The sequence below is a fragment of the Hylaeus volcanicus genome, chromosome 3 (genome assembly GCF_026283585.1).
Source record: "Hylaeus volcanicus isolate JK05 chromosome 3, UHH_iyHylVolc1.0_haploid, whole genome shotgun sequence".
Taxonomy (NCBI): Eukaryota; Metazoa; Arthropoda; class Insecta; order Hymenoptera; family Colletidae; genus Hylaeus; species Hylaeus volcanicus.
Window position 1 is genome coordinate 4,731,002 of NC_071978.1, and position 20,512 is coordinate 4,751,513.

Genomic DNA, 20,512 nt, shown 5'->3' on the forward strand with positions numbered 1-20,512 from the left:
TTATTATACAAGAAATAAATTATCATTAACCAAATGCATCAAGTTTTCTTTTTTCAGATAAAATAACGTGTCCATCTTTAAACGGGGCTTCGTTTCAGCGTCTCCTGCGTCATTATCGCGGATATGAGAGGGGCGAGCAGCAAAGAAAGTGAAACTACCGTCGCGCGATCGCTGCCCGTTGCGTTTCTCGGTTCGATAACTCGACGCCTAAGCAATTCTTAGGCGCCAATGGGAGTATCGCGTGCTACAAGTTGGTTAACAGCCAACCACCCTCGAGATTGTGCTTTCGAGAGACACGGGTCGGGTTAAAAGCGGCGAACCTGGCCATTCGGTCACCTTTAATCTCTCCAACCCTCTCTTGCCTGCCACCATGTGCTCTTGTTCTTTCGCAAGAGTAACGACCATAATGAATATTATTGTAATTTATCGGGAGAGTGATTGCGATCCTAGAGTTCCGTAATAGAATTATGAAAGCGTGGCAATAATACTAAGTTCTTAAACTATTCCTTTGAATTTCAAAATAAAAATATCACCTGGCTGTATTTTATTATTTTTCTTGAAGAAATGAAAGTCGAGACGAACCTTGGAACGTCGCGTGCCAATGTTTTTTCTGTGATATTAGTATAATTATTCGCAGACGATAAGGGGAAAAATCGAGGCAAGGCAGGGCAAGGGCTGATATAGGGTGGGTGGAGATGTAAAGATAATGCGCACCCTTGTCGTCAGCCTAATGATATGTTTTATACCGTCGAGTTTGTGCAACTTCTCTAGGTTTTAGTCGATCGTTTATGGCGACGTTTGTCTAATAAAAATTACAAAAATACAGTCCGAGAATACTAATTGCCTCGGATCGCTAAAAAGGAGACAGACACTTGAATGTTATATTTATAAATCCCACAGAAATGGTTATTTAACTTAATAATTCAACGGTCGTTACTAACGTCACCTAATGGAATTGAAATAGCAACGTTAAAATTAATTCCAAGCTACTCAAATCGATACCCAGAGATTAGTTTCGCTGGCAAACATATTATTGTGCCACCCATCCGCTGAAACTCGATTACGATCGGCAATCGACAGTGGCGTCCGCCTCCCGCTTTGTCGAGACAACATCGACCGCCTATAGTTTGATAATTAATTAACGGATCTTGGAAGAGACGAGGATAAAAGCTTCCTCTTGTACAGAGAACTCCCCGCGGAGTCGCGACGGGAAGTTTGAGTTACCATCCGATCGAAAGTATTTCGAACTGGAGAAGCACTCGTGAGATTGCGGAAGGGTTGATATCTCAACACGAACTATGAAGGACGTCGATCGAAAAGTTGAGAAAAAGTTGGACGAGTTTCCCCAACGAGTGGAGTTTCATGATCTGTAGACTCGATGTTTAAGTTCAACCACGAGGAACCCTCTGGGGTCTCCACAGACCCCACACATTTTCGTATTTTTTGCTATAAAGATAAGAAATAAGAAAAGATCGTTTAATTCCACAATAAGAAAAACATATATTAAAAAGAAGATTTTCTTGAAAGGAATAATTACAACTTTTTATAATTAATTTTAGTAATTTTGTATACTAACATAGTAAACTCAATTGTATCATTCTTGAGTTGTAATCGATTTTATTAGCTGAAAAACGATCATCGTTTAATTGACACTGTGTTGCGTTCCAAATCGAGTATCTTAAATAATATACATTTTTTATAAGCGCATCGGACGATGTTCACATTTGCAAGCGAGTTTCTGCAACTATAAACACGGATACCTGCGATGAACTGACGTTAAAAAGAGATGTACATAACATGCAAATATGGATATTATTAAGCAAACGCTTTATCTTCGTTCGGGTCAAATATTTACACGGCTCGAATGTGAAATACAATGTCAGTGTTATGAATATTCACTTATCCTCGAGGAGCTTGCGAAAATGCAGAGAACTATGATAAACTTCTTTTTTTGGTACTTAATTAAGTTTATGTCGAGAGGATGGATAATTCGTTTCTTTGAATATTAATCGGTCGTAGGCTCCTGAGACGATTGTTGGCATTTCAGTTTATTATAATTTCATTGGAAAAGAAGTAATCGTTAATCTCGATATGTACTATTCCATGAGTCGACATACAACATTTCTATGTTAATGATCGTTTGTCGTATACACGAACCTTGATCCATGCATTTTCATGAAATCGTTATTCAGAGGTATGAAAAGAGTTACTTCCTCAGTCTGTTCTAAGCTTCGACTCGAGAACCCGTCAAGCGAGAATTTAAGGTAAGCGTTGAAAGAAAATTATACATATTGAGAAATATATGTTGCAAGTTATATAATTACAGAGTTGTGAGACCATGATTAATTTGTATAACTTTATAATAGGATTTGTTAAGTATTATATATAGCTCTTGTTCGCTATTTCATAAGAATTCTAAAATAGTGAGCAGAGGATACTTTTATATTATAAATTATTCTATTCTGTAGATAACTTTTACTGACCTCGACGAAGTCCAATAACGTGTTAAATACAGTCCGGCTTCATTCGTCAATAAACGAAGTGATAAAATTAGATAATATATGAAATAAAAATATAGAAAGAAGAAGTATATACATAGTCATACGAAAAGCAACACAAAAAGTGCGAGACGGTAGATTCCATTAATCGAAAAAGTACGAAAAACACTGATACAGAAAATATAGTTTAATATTTGTTCTTTTAGATGAAATTGCATACTAATACTAGAATGTATCTTCTTCTATTTTAAAAATACTATTAAATTACATTGAAACGTACTCGTTGCTGATTTGACAGTCTTCGAGAGGCAGCAGTTCATATAAATAAAATAGAATTTCTCACGGAAGCAAGTACGTAAAACGAAACTAGACCCGACGTTTCGTGATCGTTTGGAATTTCAATCGAGAAATGCTACGGTCACGATGACACAGCGTTAGCTTCTTCGCCATATCTTCTGCCTCTTTCCTCGAGTGAAAAGTAAAATCGAGTGAATTCTGGCGACGCAACAATTTATTCTCTAAAATCTCTCGTGGCTAACGCGAGATATCATTGTGTTTAAAATACCTGCGGTCGAATAAACTTTATAATGTAACAGAAACACGGAGATGAGTATTCTATTAAGGATAAATAATTTTTTATTTATCATTCATAGGGGAAACGTCACGAATCCAATAATCTATAAATATGTTTGCTTTATCGGCCATCGATCATTCAAATAGAATTTCTCTTTGGGGGAAATCCGCTTTCACTCGAGATAGAGAGGAATATAAGATAGAACCACTTGCCTTCTGACGGTGTCAGATGTTTCGCGATACACGACAGACCTGTTTTCCCTTTCAAAGAGTGTCGCGAGATTTTATCGAGATCGAAGCTAGAATAGGTTCTGTGAAACTAGCACGCCTAGAATTTCGTGTCTCGTGTCTGGCCTTCATAGTCCAATTTTTAATCGAAATGATTCCGCATTCACTCCGTCACGTCTTACATAGCAATTAATCATTTCATTTCAATAAAATAAGAAGCCCTAAGGTGATTAATTGTTGTAACATTAATCCTAACACAAATATGTGAAAATAAAATTAAAACAACTCGCGTACACTGTACAAATCTGCGCTTCTACATACCATAAATCGTATTTATTTTCAAAGCTTGCCCGAGTTATCTCAACAGTGGGATTTTCGGCACATAGTAGCCGTCCGAATATACTTCACTGACATTTCTACTTGAATAATTTACATTAATCTTAATGGATGCAATAATCTATCGATTTTCAGAATAAATCAGGGAAGATGTCGAACGTTTACACGGCGGAGGAGGTGTCGAAGCACAACTTCGAAAGTGATCTATGGATCGTGTACAAAAACGGCGTGTACGATATCACGAAATTTTTTAAAGAGCATCCAGGTGGCGAGGAGGTGTTGCTGAATCTGGCTGGAAAGGATGCCACCGTATGCTTCGATGACATAGGACACACTACGGAGGCTGTGCAACTTAGGGAGACTTATAAAATTGGCACGATGACTGGAACATTTGACGAGAAACCGTCGTATGCATCAACCGACGCCGATGGTAGGTTGCATAAATAAACATTCGTACCATGTGAACATTTTATATAAACGTTTCATGTAGATGTTGAAAATAATTCTGGCATGCTCTGTACATTTCTAAACTGTTTTCTAAATTTTTTGTTTGTCAGTTGAAAAAGAAACATCAGCAGAGGACGAAAATTGGAAGTACACTGAATCAACAAACAGTGAAAACGAGCCAGGCCATGCTACAACTATAGTCGCAGCCGGCGTCGTCATTTACGCCATCATAATCTATTACTTTTTCTTGTCATAAGTCTACAATACTCGACCCATCCATGTTCTTTAAATATTTACAAATTAGAAAATGTACAATCGTAAAATCCCTGTGTTTACCGGAAACATCTCTGACGAATACGTAAAATATTTAGTACGAAATGTAAATATGTTGTTGTTAAATGATTAAATTATAAAGTTAAAGAAAATAATTGCATCGATCACAGCGATTGCTTATCTGGTATAAATCCTCGAGACAAGCGCATTCACCTGAACTTTGAATCGAGGCATACTTTATTTCACGAAACACCGAATTCTGAATGCGTCTTATTTTCGAAAGAAGTATCGAATAAATAAAACCGAGAATGTATATCACGAGCAACAGCACACGAAGAGGGAAATTGTCGTCACCGTGACTGACATATTTTTCAGTGGAAACTGTTTCACCAGGTTCGCTACCCATTTGTTCTCACGCGAATGACGAAACAGCTCGAAAGTAACCTGATAAAAATGCTTACGATGCCATTTACCTCTACCCTTTCTCTGTCCCATCGATTAATCAATTTCTAATCGTCCTTTACTTTCGAATGTTATCGTCGTTTATCAGGAGATATGGGAACTAATCGAGATCAGAGGATAGAAAAATAATTTGTAGAATTTAAAATGTGGACAGTCTGTACAGGTATCGTGCCATTTCGAATAGATGCGATGAAAGAGCCTATTTGCCCTGGGTTTCCATCATCGGGTTCACGACGAGAACGGTGTCAGCGCCCTGGTGCATAATAAAGCTACATTCACATCGGTTTAGGTCACGGTACATAGTACATGGTATGGCGTTCGCGTTGAATGCAGTTGCATGCGGCTGATGCAGGTCCGCATGCGATGATGCACCGCTCGCGATCAATACTTAGCGTTCGAATTCAGTCTGACTTGGCTGGCCTTAAAGTTGTCACTAAACGAGGTTCTCCATAATTCAAATAACGATACCGATAGATAAAGCACCGTTTAAAAAAAATTTGAATTATTCAAACTAAGGCACTACGCATTTTCTCAATCTCTGGTTTTATCTTGTTTTTCCAGATATGATTTCGAAACCTTGACGAAGTGTATTGCAATTTTCTGTCATTTTTTCTCGAAATAATCGAACGCTACAATTACTAAGCGTCTACTTTTCAAGCTAACGGTTATTCCTATGCAACCATTACGTTGTAAATTAACAAAACATAATTTCTAGGGAACCGTTACTCAACATAAGAACAAGCAGAGAATTTTTGCAGCTCGCGACTGCTGAAATTCTAACCACGGTACCTCGATTTAGAAACGAATAATAAACCGCCACATTGAGCACCATGACTCTTTGCCAGTCACTGTAAACTGCGTATTCGACGCTTCCTGATCTTATCGAACAGAAATTGGTGTTTACTCATATCGCTACAGTCTATGCTATTATACGACCGTCAAATGAAAATTGTGCTGGAAAGAGGTACCAACCTTGCCATTGTACATAATCGTTATCTCACTACATAAAAAAAAAAAAATATAATAATAATAATAATAATAATAATAATAAAATTATCATTCTGTGAATAATATAATATTTTGCATACTATAGTATTTATTATGGACTACTTAATTACGTGGACAGAGTATATCACCAGTGTGTATACATATAAATGAAACAATTTTGTTTAAATATTCCATATACAATAAACAATTGGCAGTAAACATTCCAGATAACCACTTCGTATAAACGTTGTTCGAAAACACGAGTAGTACCTCATTAAAGGAGCCCTACACGCCCTAATTCCTATTTCAGTAATTAGAAAAGTAGAAAGTTACCCCGAGTCCAGGTTTTATGTGATTTACTTCTCTCCTCGATCGACTTGCTTTTTCCAGTAAAAAGAGAATCACAGCGAGAACACAGGTTTCAGCAAAAACCGCCAGACCACCTTGAGCAAGCGCGCTACGAAATTCCGCGAGCATCCCCTCGTTAAACGGTTAAAGAAGTATTTACCCGCGGAGCGAAAAATTGCACCTTAATCCGCGGCGAGATTACGAGCGAAATTTTCTTTATTACCGAGCATAAATTTTGATGAAAAAGCGGCAGAGATAAAAATTGGTTCGTCGGAACAAAACAACTCGCGGGGGATGAACCAGGGCGATAAGACGACGGCCCGGTAATAAGTACGTTTCCGTGATAACGCGGCTATTTTGAGCCGAAGAACACCGAAAACGCGTCGCGATGTATACACACGTTTATTGGTATTTCCTGGAGGATACGGTAGCGTTTAGGGGGATTTTGGGCAACCTCGAATGGTCACGTGAGTGCTGAGTCTATCGATCGACCTGAAAAATGTGTACACGTTCGCTGTATTCAAAATAAATATTCGGGTAAATATAGCCGGGCAGGAGGGGAGAGGAGACGGAGAAGGATTCCTTATTTAACGCGAATGTCCAACTATTGATTCGGACCCAATGTCGCATAAAAACTCTATTTATATTACGTAAAGTTTAAGATACTTTTCCATTTGAATGTGAACATATTTTGATACAATCTGTACAAGAAGAACATAACTAAGCGTTGTAACGTTTACATAAAATAAACTATGCTTACTTAGCAACATTTCGAAAATGAACTTATCGGATACCGATATGCTACTATCAGATTGTCTCCACTATTTGCCAACGTCTCTCAATTTTTATTTTAGGTCATGGGATGCAGGAGATATTAGATGATTCGTAAACTGACTTATCAATCCTAAATACGCTGAATCATCCCTCAAAGGAAAACAAATGTTCTACAGCCAAGTCTAAATAATATCCACATCAAATATCAACTAATACCTTCATTTAATTCTCTTTTACACGAAAAAATATTCGTAAACCAACAACACCCTTGCGTCGGGCTACCATGCACAATGAACCAGGTCAAGTGCTCGACGAACTCGTCCTGGATCTTGAAACGGTGTCTCTAAAATCGGTTCACCGACCTCTTTCTTTCGACCTCTACAATTACCACAGAAAACAATCATTCCACGAGGCAAAACAACAGCGGGTCCAACTATTACGACCAGGCTGGCAACGCAAGTCCAATTCCATCAACAGCTCCACGAGCAGAGGTTCCCCGACAGATTCCTCGAGGTCTTCGACGGTTCTCATCCCGTCGTTGGAGATCGTGAACGAATGGGAGCCTCGGATGATAAGCATGCCTCGTGGTGGGGCAGCATCTAGAGGGGGCAAGGATAAAGCTAGTAGGAACCGAGCCGGATCGTGCAGTGTTTGTGCCAGTGCAGCTTCCCGAGGAAACCGTTTCACGCATCTAGCCGCGTATAGAATTTCACGATTCCCCCGTTCGCGTTCGATCAGTGGATCATCTCACGGAGAAACCCGATTGGAGCGAAAGAATCGAGCGACCCTATCGAGAACGACGGGTTTTCGAGAAGCAAGCCAAGAAGGTACGTGCCCAAAGCAACGTCGTATCGTCGCGAGTTTCCATCCATAGAACTCGACCGCAGGAAGTGAGTAATATGCGTCGACCGTGTGGCCTCGTGAAACACGTAGCGCATAATTCCTGGCCTCGTGAACGCCCAACGACGACGCCTGAGCGGCGCCTGGCGTCGGAGTCTTTCAGGGATTCTGTCCTTCGGATGCCAAGAGTGACTCTCTTTGGTAGAAGATAGATATTCTTGGAAAATATTTATCTTTCGAGGAAGGTCCAAGGTTCCAAGGTTTTCTAGGTTCTTGAAGATGTTTACCAGTGTACCGCTGTCTTCTTTTGTGAAGTATACGTTCTTCGTTTCGTGGAAAATGAAGTATAACAAAGTTGAGTGGGCTGATGTAAAGATTAATGAGATCGCAGTGGGGAAAGTACGAATTAGTTACAGGAATGCAATTATATGGCCTTATTTCTCCGCCAATCTTCGGCCACAGTCGATGACTCAGGTTTGTCGACATTATCGAAATTCTTGAACGCAGAAAGAAACGGAATGGAGGTGTGCCCACGCGTGGAAGACAGCGAGGAATAGTAACTTACATAACTACGTTTATAAACGAGTCACGGGAACATTAACGAAGCAAATAAACACTCGAGGATAAGACGACTCCACCTTAAATAGCGATTATTTCACTTAGAGTTATCATTAATAGCTATCGCTAATTGAACCCGTCGTCCAACAAATTTTTCTTCGTTTTCGAGAACCTCTTCAGGGATATCCAAGCATTGGTTGATTAGATTGAACTATCGTTAATTACAGAATTGTAGTTGTTCGGAAACTGCGCACCCGTTTATATTTTATTGAAGATTCTATAAAAAAAAATTCTAATTTTTATTCGTTCATTGTGATCGTCAATTGACAATTTCCGTATGGCTTGGTGTAGAATCTGTTATTTGACTTTGAACTAATTCCTTAGGATGATAGCTACGCCACTAACGCTGAAAAAGTGAAGAGATCGTTCAATTGAGTGTGTAATCTCGACGACCTTTGCGCAATTACATTTGATGGATATATCGCGTTATTCGTTGGCTACATCGTGTTTTATAACACGCCACATACTATTTCTCGAGAGAACAGAAATTAAACGATAGCTTTGCAAATCCATACACTTCTAATAATTTAAACAACCATAAGCTGCAAATCAGAGTACCACTCCACAGTTTTGTTTACGCTTCTAGCTTCTGTATCTGGAGAAAAGATTCCGTGACTTAAAGATTTTCCTGGAAAGATGATTCATCGAAAAATAGCGCGTCTATAGCAATAATTAAACCCTTATTACAGTCTAGTTCCTCGTTATTCCTTGCATAATCGTGAAACTACAACCGACGACTCTTCTTTAAAGTGATCATTTAATCAGAATAATATCTAATGTGGGTCAGTTCGTTCTGGTGATTAAAACCTAATAATAACTGTGGCGTTTATACGATACCAGTTGATTCAGCACAACATGATAAATAGGACAGTAATAAACAAATGTTTCGATACAGTCGATGATGTTTACGATATCTTTTAATTTAAGACACTTTCTGTATTATCAAAGAAAAATTATTTTTTCATATACTGTTTTTTGTTGACAATGTTGAGGATTTGCTCGATCAAACAGAAACGAAGATACCGAGAAACTGTTTCGAACAGGCTCGTTATCAGGCTCGATATAGCATTGTCATCGTTTTTCTGCACGGCGAGTAATCAATTTCTTATATAACCGGAACCGAGAAATGTTTATCGTCGCGAGTAGAAATCGTCTAAAATACATCGAACTTAAGCTACACAAATAATACGCATCGACAAACGCAAACACGATAAAAGCGTATCGTATCGGTTGTTCGTCATAGAGAACCTACTAGTAACTAACCGAATAAACAAGTTGAAACTAGACGACCAGAGAACGTTCAGTATCGATTTAACGCTCCACGAACAGAAAATTAACATTATAATCGATAGACGACCGCGATTCGATGCTATTGCCTGTGTTAAAAATAGCACTCGAACTGATAATGAATAAAACCGACATTAAATTCTCATTCAATGAAACATATAATTCCACAATTCAAATTCTAATTTTTATTTAAAACATTGATTCGAATAATGACCGACGAACAGAATCAACGTATAGCAGTTTATCCGCGTTGGTCGTCCAAGGACCACGCGTAACACGACTGTTTACACGTCCAAGATGATGTTTTTTCCTTGCATGTTTAAAAAAAAAAAGAAGAATGCTACTCACGACCAAGGACTATACTTTGTCACGATGTTGCTTGTTTTCAAACGTTAGACTACAAAAAGTTATAATTATACACATCGGAAACCTCTGAAGCAAATCGTTATGTTTTCCATACCTGAAAATTCACTATGGTTTGGCAAGTTGGAATATGTAATCAAACTTTGTATAAAATTACCACTACTTGCTCTAAAAACATACGCATTCCACATTCAGACCAACAAGTTACGAGTCAACTAATTTCCCAATAAATAGCTCTCAAAATAATAAACACTAAACTATGCAATAATTCCAGTACCGGAAGAAACAATCGTCTCCATCTCCAACTCCAGAAGTGTGAATTCGTAGCAAACCACTAATTCGTATTCTGTATCCCCAGGTTTCATTCAGCGACGTCCAGAATCCCGGCTGAAGCATGAGCCAACAATTCACGAAGAGCCAGGTGGCTACCACAGGATGCACCAAGGATAACGCCTTGATAATCCTCCACGACAAGGTGTACAACGTCACCACCTTCCTGAACGAGCACCCTGGAGGCGAGGAGATCCTGCTGGATCACGCGGGCAAGGATAGCTCCGAGGACTTCGACGACGTGGGCCATTCCCAAGACGCGTTCGACTTGATGAAGAAGTACGTGGTGGGCGAGCTGCACGAGTCCGAGAGGACCAATAAGACGCCTAAACAGGGCTGGACGACGAACAGCATAAGCACGAAATCAACAGAGAAGAAAGAGGAACAAGGGATGTCCCAGACCACGATGATAGCTGTGGGCCTCGTCGTCCTGGCTATCATCTACTATGTGTTCTTATAGCTTCGGCAAACACGCGATTCGTGGTTAGAAGTCGAATGATAATCGAGCGTGCGAACCCAAGGACTAATTGCGATTATTGACTTCTACTCTTGGTTCTTTCCAGCCGAAACGTCTTCGCGCTTCCGGAAGCGTGATAGCGAGTATGATGAATGTTTGTAGGAATGATTGCTGTGTTCTTTGATAAGCTGTACAACCGCGAGGTGTCGGTCGTTTCTGCTCAACAGGGGCGTTAAATATATGTACTGAATATTCACTGAGTCGATGTTTCTTCCTTCAACGAGTTTGGTAAATCCTGAGATACTTTTTCAGACACTTCACCTAGCTGGAGAGACGTAATAGATACGCTCAACTGTGTTACGATTTTCTTTGTGGTGCATACATTCATATTAAAATATCCTCAAAGCGGAAAGGTTACATTCTCAAGCTACTGCATGGAGGTAAGAGATATTACTTGAAAGTTGTTCAATAAGATTTAAAATTTGAATGATGTAGTTCACACTGACCTAACACACTATGACCTTGTAATAAATACTGAAATCTCTGTTCTCTTCTTCAAGAAAATAATGCCAATGTTAGGTAAAATATGTGTCTCTAGCTACCATTTCAAATTTCCTATCTTTAAAGAAAAAACCTATTTCTCCTGAGTTCCCCTGACAATGCCAACATCGACTGCATTATTCAAATAAAATTCTGCCCCGTCTCTGACTCGAGCTAACGTTCCTCTGGTGTATTTCAGTATGAAATAGAGAGGCCAAGGAAAGAAAGAAGGGTATCGGTAGCGTAGCCATTGAACGCAGAAGGAAAAAGCACAGATCAATTCATCGCGTCGGAGCGAGCCGAAGAATAGCTAAACGATTGACCTGTGTTCGAACCGCAGACTTCCCCTCGTCGCACTTAATCGTTAAATCAGTCGTTCCTAAGCGAATTGTCAAGAAGAAACCCGAGGGGGCATTTGCATCCGAATGGCTCGCATTACAAAAGCCTCGTTACAAGTTTTCAATGAGCGAAGGAGTCGGGAAAGCGAGGCGATTCGATCGATCGAATTCCAATGCAACGTCTCCACGACAGACTCGAGGCGCATTCGAGGCTCGAGAAAGACTTTTCTCGTGGAATTGTCACGCGAAATAACGTTAATGAGCTGAATATTTACGAGTGAGAACGGGCCAAGCGACGCGGGTCATGTTTCGCCATGTAAATCGCTGCTAATCGACCAGTATTCGCGGTTGATTCGTTCATTGTAAACTAATTAAGAATTGAGATGCTCCGGAATAGCTTCGGTTGCTCGAGGGGAGTACAGATGAATTTTATTTTTATTTTAGTATGAGACATCATTCATAAGTGTGACCATTGATTCTGTAGGTGGTAGAAAATTTCTTAAATTTGATTGCAAATAACGTGTAAGCACTAGGCCATACTAATTATGAGCATCGTTTTCCTTAATTATGGATTAATGTAGCGAAGAGACTTAGACATCAAGCATGTACTCAATAGTTACGAGCACGAATGATGTTCACCATTGTTTGAATTAGGATCTTTGTTAAATTCTATTATCACTCTAGGCTTGGCCTTTGTATTGCCATCAGTCAGGTTTGATCTGGAATCTCTCAATGGGGCCTGTTCAAACATTGATTAGCAATTAGTTATTAGCACTAATTGATATCGACCCATGGCATCTGTCGAGTTTGCGACGAAGTTGACGTGGTATATCGCCGCGAAATTTAATTACGAATATTTGGTAACGATTGTAGCGATTGCCTTTTGTTCCAATGTGTGAAGTAACATGGACACACGTATATATCTCGGTATCTTCGAAGAGGTCAACGAACCCTTTCAGTTAATCAAAATGTTACTCACGTTAACGGCCACTATCGCAGATATACGTTGCTCTCAACTTACCTGCAACAAAAAAGATAAAGAATAATTAAAAACAGGATCGAATAATGAAATCTTGAAGATACGGGAAATTGAAATGTACAGTTTTCTTATCGTTATGAGCTGACTTCTAAAACGTAAAATATTAAGTGGGTTAAAATCGTGGCGAAGGAATAATAATATCCTGTCAGCTCCGACACACTCTAAGAAAATGCAAACACAGTTTGGGAAAAAATCAAAGGTATTAACGAGGCAGACCGACTGTCGACCTCAACTGGAGCGCAAAAATTTAATAACCAGCGTGAGGTTGAAAGGGGCTGCGTAAAATTGGAGGAGTGCGAAGAATCATGGGGTAGGTTAGGTCGGCTCTGGTTATTTAACCGTATTGTGTCATAAGTTCGACTTATTTATAAAAATAGACCTGTCGAGAGACTAGACTAATCTAAAACTAAAGATCCCTCTAGACATTCATTTTTCAATTAAAAGTAACACTAGCAAATCCATCATAATGCTATCCAACGACATCCGCCGATACATTTAGTTAATATATCGGGTACGATGGCATCGAGGGCCACTGCTCGACCTGCGGTCCCTCCAATTGCCACTAACTAGTCTTCGCCACAAACATTTCCCTTCCCTAATGAATCAGCTTCTCGAAACTGTTTCATCAACTTACGAAACCAATGAAAAATGGAATCTCACAAGCATCGAAACTCGTAACGATGCTAACAATGACATAATGTTTCTGTTGAGAGACTGTGACAGCTCGAGGAACCGGAAGACCGTACACGTGGCAGTAAGTAATTGAGTTTCCTCGAATAAATAGAGGGGCTCGGTGGATCGTGAACGTAAACAGGTTCGATCTCTCTCTCCACGGGGCGAACGAGGATAACGTGACAGAGGCACCAGCTTCTGAGGAAAAATAAGGATAATTGAGAAACGAGGAGGAACGGCTGCGTCTAGACCTGAGAGCACGCTTGGGAAGCGACGAAAACCGATTGGAAAGACGCATCGATTCCCGTCTTTCATCGAATCAATGCCCTCCCTCTATCGTGCCCTGACAGGAATGTTTAATAATGCTTTTCAACCCTTTGCGACACAAAGAATCCTTCGCTCGGCTGCGATTGATTAAGTACGAGTATTTCCCATTGTTGATCGAACGTTTGACATCGATCAAGAAGGATCGTTTACAAACCAAAGGAAGTATTAAAAAGACGTATTTACTGTTGCAAGGATGCAAGGACGCTTGTTTGTCGATATTACGAGATGGATCGTACCCTTCTATATCTTTTTCTATATTGTAGGAACGATACGAGAATATAATGGATACCGAAATTATGAATAATTAGTGAACAATTACAGACAAAGTTCCTCCAGAACGAAAGAACACCGAAACGATTATCCAGCAGTTGGATTGGATATCATAAAGGAACAAAAGATTTTGTAACGCTATTGTGCCCCAACACCTGTGGAGAACGTTCTTTCTTCCGGAAGAGAGATTACGGTTTCAATTCTTTGACTTCGCCCCGCTAATTTCAGTTTCGAAATTTGGGGCTTGTTACCTCGCTAATTCTCCTTCTCTTTGTGCCATTAGGATTTTTAACGCATTTATCTTTCCCTCTGAACCGTGCCTTCGACTCGGGGAGATTAAATGTCTCCATCTGAATTGTGCCGCGAGAAAAGAAGCAGGGAAAATTCGAAGAATGAAGCTCAAAGTTTCATAAATGGTAAAAGATGAACAAGACATTTTTCAGATGAAGTGAATCGAGGTACTATGAAATTTGGAAAAGGTTGATATGATAAAGTGTTTAAATAAGAGAAGGAATAAAATGATCGACGAGAAGCGGAAGAAGGAAATACCAGCGAGAACAAAGAAGACCAAAGAGGACTCAAAGAGTCTGGTCGACCGATGAGCGGAAGTGGCCGCCGCGAAGGGCAGATGGTGGACGCTCGACAGGAAGGATATGTGGTTTTCCACATGTGTCGCCCGCTCTGTCGAGCTTTGGATCGGCTGCAAACCGCGCCCCACGAGAGGAGACCCGTCGAAAAGACCAGGAAGTCGGACTCGCGACGTCCAACCGCGTCCACTTTCTATAACAGTGATTCTTCGCCACTAATGCTCCGTAGAATTCATGAATTTTGATTTCTTTTTATATACTTTGCAACTAGATTTGCAACTAGATCACAACGAAGAGGAACATTTAATTTGGAATAACTATCAGTTTAAAACTTTTAATTTTTAGGTTCTGAAATAGTTAAAGGTTAAGAACCAGTGATCTCCAAGAAGAGGACAGAGCCATGTGGATTGGTTGATAGAGCCGCGGAGAACCAGTTAATTAGTACCATTTTTGTTGCAACGCCGGCATTCGTCGCCACAGGTGTCGGAAAAACACTGCGTGTGCACTCTTGTTCACGCAACGTGGGCCACGATAATTGGGCGAAAGCGAGCTGGACATGGTCTTTCTCTCGCGTGAGCCACGCTTCGACCCTTTCACTCCTAACAAACACACTATTCCTCGCATTAGAAGCTCTTCTGATATTCAATTTCGACACAAAGCAGAGTTCAATGTTCTGCGAATGCTTTACGTTATACTAAAATTAATAAATGCAATTGAATTAAAAAATAATGAATGTTTTGCGCGAACTCTGCCAACTGCCTTTCGATCCGCTATGGGGTAAAATTTATTATTTTAAGAAATAACTCTGCATCAAGGTTTAATCTTAAAATCCAAGTGTATCGCAATGTACAAAGTACAAAACGTACATGTACAAAATGAGCGTCACGCTGAGGTCAGTCATGTAACTTCCGTCAGTCGATGAAGACCCCGCAAGGGGAATATTCAAACAGGTAATTTATCTTTAATCTTGCGGGCTGACTTATTAGCGGAGACTGTTCGCGTTCGTTTAAATTAATTTGCAATTCCTTTTAGCGGCGACCGTCGCCAGTCGACGACTCCGATTTCAATGGGACGCAACGAGAGGCTCCGACGACCCGACGACACGAGTGTTTCCCGACAAACGAGGGATGACGGGGGGTAGGAGGATAGGAGAGTAACCAAGTATCCCTGTCATCCCCCCCCCACCACCCCGATCGCGAGATCGAGCAAAAAAGCTGGAGAAACGCGAAAGAAGCCGAGGAGAACCGAATACAACGAGTCCTCGAGTTTCGTTACTTCTTGCCGGACTCGATTTTCGACCCTCCACCAGTCACCTGGTTTCTATTTCTCAGGCGTTGAAGCGCGAGCATTTTTCCAATCGTTTCCCGATGGAGCGCGTTAATGAAGAAGAAAACGTCGTAACGAGGCGACGTTTACCTCGCACGATGACGAGAAATAAACTCAAAGGGTGACACGCGAGAGTGTGCGGGGTAACAGGTGTACGAGAAAGAGTTGTCAACGATTTCGTACAGTTTCTCTCGATTCGATACGTACTGAAACTGAGGGTGAAACTGGAAACTATGCTTTTCCGCGGCGAAGAAATCGGGAAATATTACGGAGAGGTGGAAAGCCGAGCTCTTTGTCGATGTTTGAATCGAATCACAGAGTTTTCTAAGACTCCCAAATTCAGGACAGGCTTCGATCTTGTAAACTGAAATTCAATCATAAATGTTTGTTAAATTTTTTCCTATAATTTCAGCATTTAAAAAAATTGACCTACAAAAATATATTCCAACGGAATATTCTCCATTAAAAAAACACCCCCTCAACTCAACAAAAACTACACCCTCGTTACTACTAAACAAATCACTACTTAATTAAAACAAACTCTCTTCCATCCCTCTCCAGCAGCCCCCCGATTTAAATCACCCGAGAGGTTCAGTCACCTCGAGTTTCGCGCGTCATTTTTCAAGGAACAACCTCTGACCAAGACGACGGGAGCCGTGGGAGATTCTTCAGCGTCTTCGGGACGGAAGGAAACTTCCTCGTGGACGGTCTAATATCGCTAAAAGCTTTTTAATAAACAGTCTTTGAGCACATCGGTGCGCCTCGTTGGTTGCGTAAGAATGCGCGCGTGCCAGCGAGGGTTGGGGGTGGTTTCTCGCGAGAATCTCTCCCTTCTCGAAGCGCGAACGTAGAAGAGGGAAGATTGAATGGGGAAAAGCGTCGGAGGCGGCGCGGTCGGGAAGAACTGAAAAGTAGAAAAGGGTGAACAGAGAAAGGAAGATTCGTAGAGAACGAGAAGGAAATGAAATTAAAGCGGGACTGGATACTGAAAGACGAGGAGATGGAGGGGGCAAGTATTGTGGAATAGCCGATAGGTGCAGAAAGAAGGGTAGAAACCCTAGGATGAGTGTCGTAGCGCGAAGTAGCCAGACGCTTGTGTTCTTTAGAAATCTGTTTACTGCGTGGGACAACATAAACTGGGATTAAAAACGTATCATGGTCTCACGCCGATGTTTAACACGTCGATTGCCAAACAACTCGTGAAAATTTATACAAACACTGAATATAATTTTTGTTGAATTCAAACCAGTACTTATTTTTGCAATTCCGTAAAATTCATGAATCCTGCGCGGATTTATTTTCTTTGACATCACATCTTCGGAAGTAATTTATTTAGTCCCTTAGTGAATACCCGCTAAACATCTCAGGAACAAATACAAACAGTGAAAAATATCAAACATAAATGAACACAATTGCGACTACCAGTTAGATGCAATTTCAGATTATTCTGTTTATCGACCAAATAACCATGTACATTTTTCATTCATTCCCTAACCAGATAAGAATACCACCCAGACTGTATCAAACAGGGTAACAAAGGTGTGGAATTTGGGAGGCGAAGGAAACGGGGGTGGAGGACGAAGAATGCAAAGAAGACGCGGAAGAACACGCCAGGAAACGCGAGCAACCCGAGAGTTTACCTTTCGTGAGCCAGAAAGGGCGAGGGTGGATTGGAACGCATGAAAATGTAGCCCGTCAGAGTTTGGGGGTTGGTTGCACGAGAAAGAGGGTCGCTGTTTATTTTACGAAGTAGCTAAGACATACGATATTGTCCCCGACAAAGTGGTCTCTTTTTCGCGTCTCTCCAACCCCTTTCGCTCTTGCTAACCTCCACCATCCTCTTTTTATACTCGCCCAGCCACGGTTCCAGCAGCTTTTCTGCGAAAAACATAAATTACCGTCAAGAATTATGGCGAAATGACACGCGAGATCTCGTTCGTCCACACGCCACCCCCCGAGAAGAGGAAAGACGACGGCCGAGGGTTAAGGGGGGTGAGATTCGGGGTCTCGCGAGGGCATTTTTACGTTGCGAACACGTATTAGGTAATTACGAGAGGGAAATGGCGGCCACGAGGCGATCAGAGCCGAGATACGTTTCGAGATTATGGCAGCGAGCTATTACTTTGCGGTGTTTCATGACCGCGACGCGCGGTGACTCCAGGTGGGACAAAGAAACTGTTTGGAGTAATTGAAACATGCTTCGATGAATCGTGTAATTTTAGGGCAATTTGGAGTCGAGGAGGGCTGGAACTATCCGAGTTTGCTCGACAACCGTGTATAATAGGACCGTGAGAGATCTAAACCACGTGCTGACTACTGTGTAATGATTTCGTTAACAATTTTGATCGAAATAGCAAGTGTTAGACTTTCTATTCTCTCTTCGTAAAATTTTGAAAGTTCCACCATAAATTCTACCTTTTAAACACAGACTTGCTTGAGTTCCACGGAAAATCAAATGCATTGAAAAAACGTTTTTATACGAAAAAGGAAGTCGATAAGGACCCCGTTGTAATGGATCGTCATTAAAGGAGCGTTCTCGCTAGTTCTTTCCACATCTCGAGTGGAACTAGCAGGAATCCGCAGTTGGTCACTTCTTCGACATCTATTCTCGTTCGTTTGCCCACGAACAACCACCTACGTGCCCCTGATTTGTCTCGTTGGACGCAATGAGAGGCATTACGCAAGATATTCGACCATAATCGCGTCAATTTTGAGGACGAATTAGTCGTAACTCGAGACGAGGGAAAAAGGAACGAACAATTCGTGCCAATGAACGAAATAGATTGAATTAATTGGAATTTTTAATTGCGCGATAGACAAAATCATATGGAGCTAAAAAAAGAACGAGAGTACGAAAAGCTAAGGACATTCGAGGTAAAAGAAGCAAGAAACCACGACAGGGAAACAGAAAGAATGGCTTCCCCAATTACAACCTGTTTCGCGAAACTTTTACCGACCCCAAAGTCGCTTCGAACGATAAGAAGGAAAACATAAACGGATAAGAAAAAAGTCACTTAACAACTCTTCCCACGCCCTTTTTCGCAAACTTCCTACCCCGCAACTTCGAAAGCAATCCAGAAACAAAAATAAAACAGGTGAGAAAAAAATCAGGCCAAAATGGAATCGTTGCACGAGCTGCAGAAAGCACGTGGTTTCTTCGCGTTTCGATCGTGGAAATCTTAGCTTCTAATAGATTACAAAAATTTCAAAGATTCGATGAAATAATGAAAACTATAGAGCAAGTGTCTTTTATAAAAAAAAATAAAAATCACCAACGTTTCCTGAACTGATTTATACAAATTCACTCGATCTATCGTCGTGAATCGATCCATCGTCGAAATAAAAAAAAAGAAAAAGAAAAAGAAAAACGAATGAAAAAATAAAGAAGCACAGTCGAAAGAATTTGAAACGTTCGCATAATAAATTAAAATAAAATATAATCCGTTATCCCTTCGTTGTTCGTTAACATTCGAGAACTGTTCACTTTCCAAAGACGATAATTAAAAGCACATACCCATGGTGGACGAAAATCGCACGAAAAACCAAAATCCAGCTGGTGTCACCATCGCCGCAAGAAACCACTGAGTAGAATCGCGGTTCACGAAGATTCAGGATCGACAGGACCGTGGCAAAGGATCGTGGGAAGGGAGAAACGGGGAAGACGAGTCAAAGACCCGCTCGCGCTGACGACCAACCGAGAACTGAAAAGGCAGAGGGTTCGAAGGACTGTCATGCGCCCCTGATTCCGTTTCGGTCGCTGTTCAAGCTCCACCCACCTTCATTCATCCACGAAGGGATTTACCAGCCGCTGGTTTTCATTATTCGAGTCTTAACGTGCAGCTTTGCATCGCCCTGTCCGAACCCTAGCCCCCTCCCTTGGCACTCTAGGAAAAGGGAAAGTTTCTGGCCTGCAGTGAGGGAACTGAGGGAGACTTGTTTCCGACTGGGCTCCAAGTTTCCGAGAAACTTCTATCCTAGGGTTATCTAACCAGTTTCGTACACGAATTAACTATTTTTGTATCTTACCGCCAATTTCTCATTACTTAGACATGATACAAATCTGTAGATTCGTTTAACTTTCCGTCTATCCCTTCGTAATTAATTTTCAAATGTAAAAGGTTCATTTCACTTTTTCAATTTCATAAAGAGATGCAAAACTGTCAGCCGTATAGCCATTGCCACGTGCTCCTTTTTATGTAATTAGTCGTGTACATACGTTCACGTTGACAACATTTTAACGGAAAATGATTGATAACTTCCGAACAGGATGTAGGGGGACATGGGACCCCCAAAAGGCATACCTTTGAACCAGAGTCCATAGAAACCTCGCTTCTCCTATTTTAGGGCACGTGCTTTATTCTCCTCTTCCTCTTATTCTCTCAACACACGCAACTCTACTAAAAAAAGAAAATCTTGAATTGAAATATTACTCGAATTTAAACCTAAGAACCAAATTTAACATCTGAATGCAGCCTTTATTGCAGCCTGATTCCAGCCAAAATAAAATTCGTCTCCGCGCCAAACGAGTAATCAACGTTTATTAAATAATATTAATTTACAAGAAAAATGTACGAAGCGGCTGATAGATAAGT

General features: G+C 40.8%; 3 protein-coding genes across 9 annotated transcripts in view; 2 read left to right on the forward strand and 1 right to left on the reverse strand.

Annotated features, from left to right (window-relative positions):
* LOC128874102 (heterogeneous nuclear ribonucleoprotein K) overlaps positions 1-20,512 on the reverse strand; it is a 112,908-nt gene that overhangs the window by 4,704 nt on the left and 87,692 nt on the right. The window contains exon 1 of one of the 7 annotated variants that reach the window (XM_054118440.1): positions 6,138-6,920. The exons of the other annotated variants lie outside the window; for them this stretch is intronic. Coding sequence (XP_053974415.1) covers positions 6,138-6,281 — 144 coding nt within the window. The 5' untranslated portion in view covers positions 6,282-6,920. Of the gene's footprint in view, positions 1-6,137; positions 6,921-20,512 lie in introns of those variants that run through there. 7 annotated transcript variants of the gene reach the window in all.
* LOC128874103 (cytochrome b5-like) lies at positions 2,132-4,510 on the forward strand. Its single transcript, XM_054118441.1, has 3 exons — positions 2,132-2,264; positions 3,771-4,065; positions 4,193-4,510. Exons 2-3 carry the CDS (start codon positions 3,786-3,788, stop codon positions 4,336-4,338), a joined length of 426 nt encoding a protein of 141 aa, XP_053974416.1. The 5' UTR covers positions 2,132-2,264; positions 3,771-3,785; the 3' UTR covers positions 4,339-4,510.
* On the forward strand, positions 7,550-11,081 carry LOC128874104 (cytochrome b5-like). The gene is made up of 2 exons (XM_054118442.1): positions 7,550-7,753; positions 10,393-11,081. Exon 2 carries the CDS (start codon positions 10,429-10,431, stop codon positions 10,822-10,824), a length of 396 nt encoding a protein of 131 aa, XP_053974417.1. The 5' UTR covers positions 7,550-7,753; positions 10,393-10,428; the 3' UTR covers positions 10,825-11,081.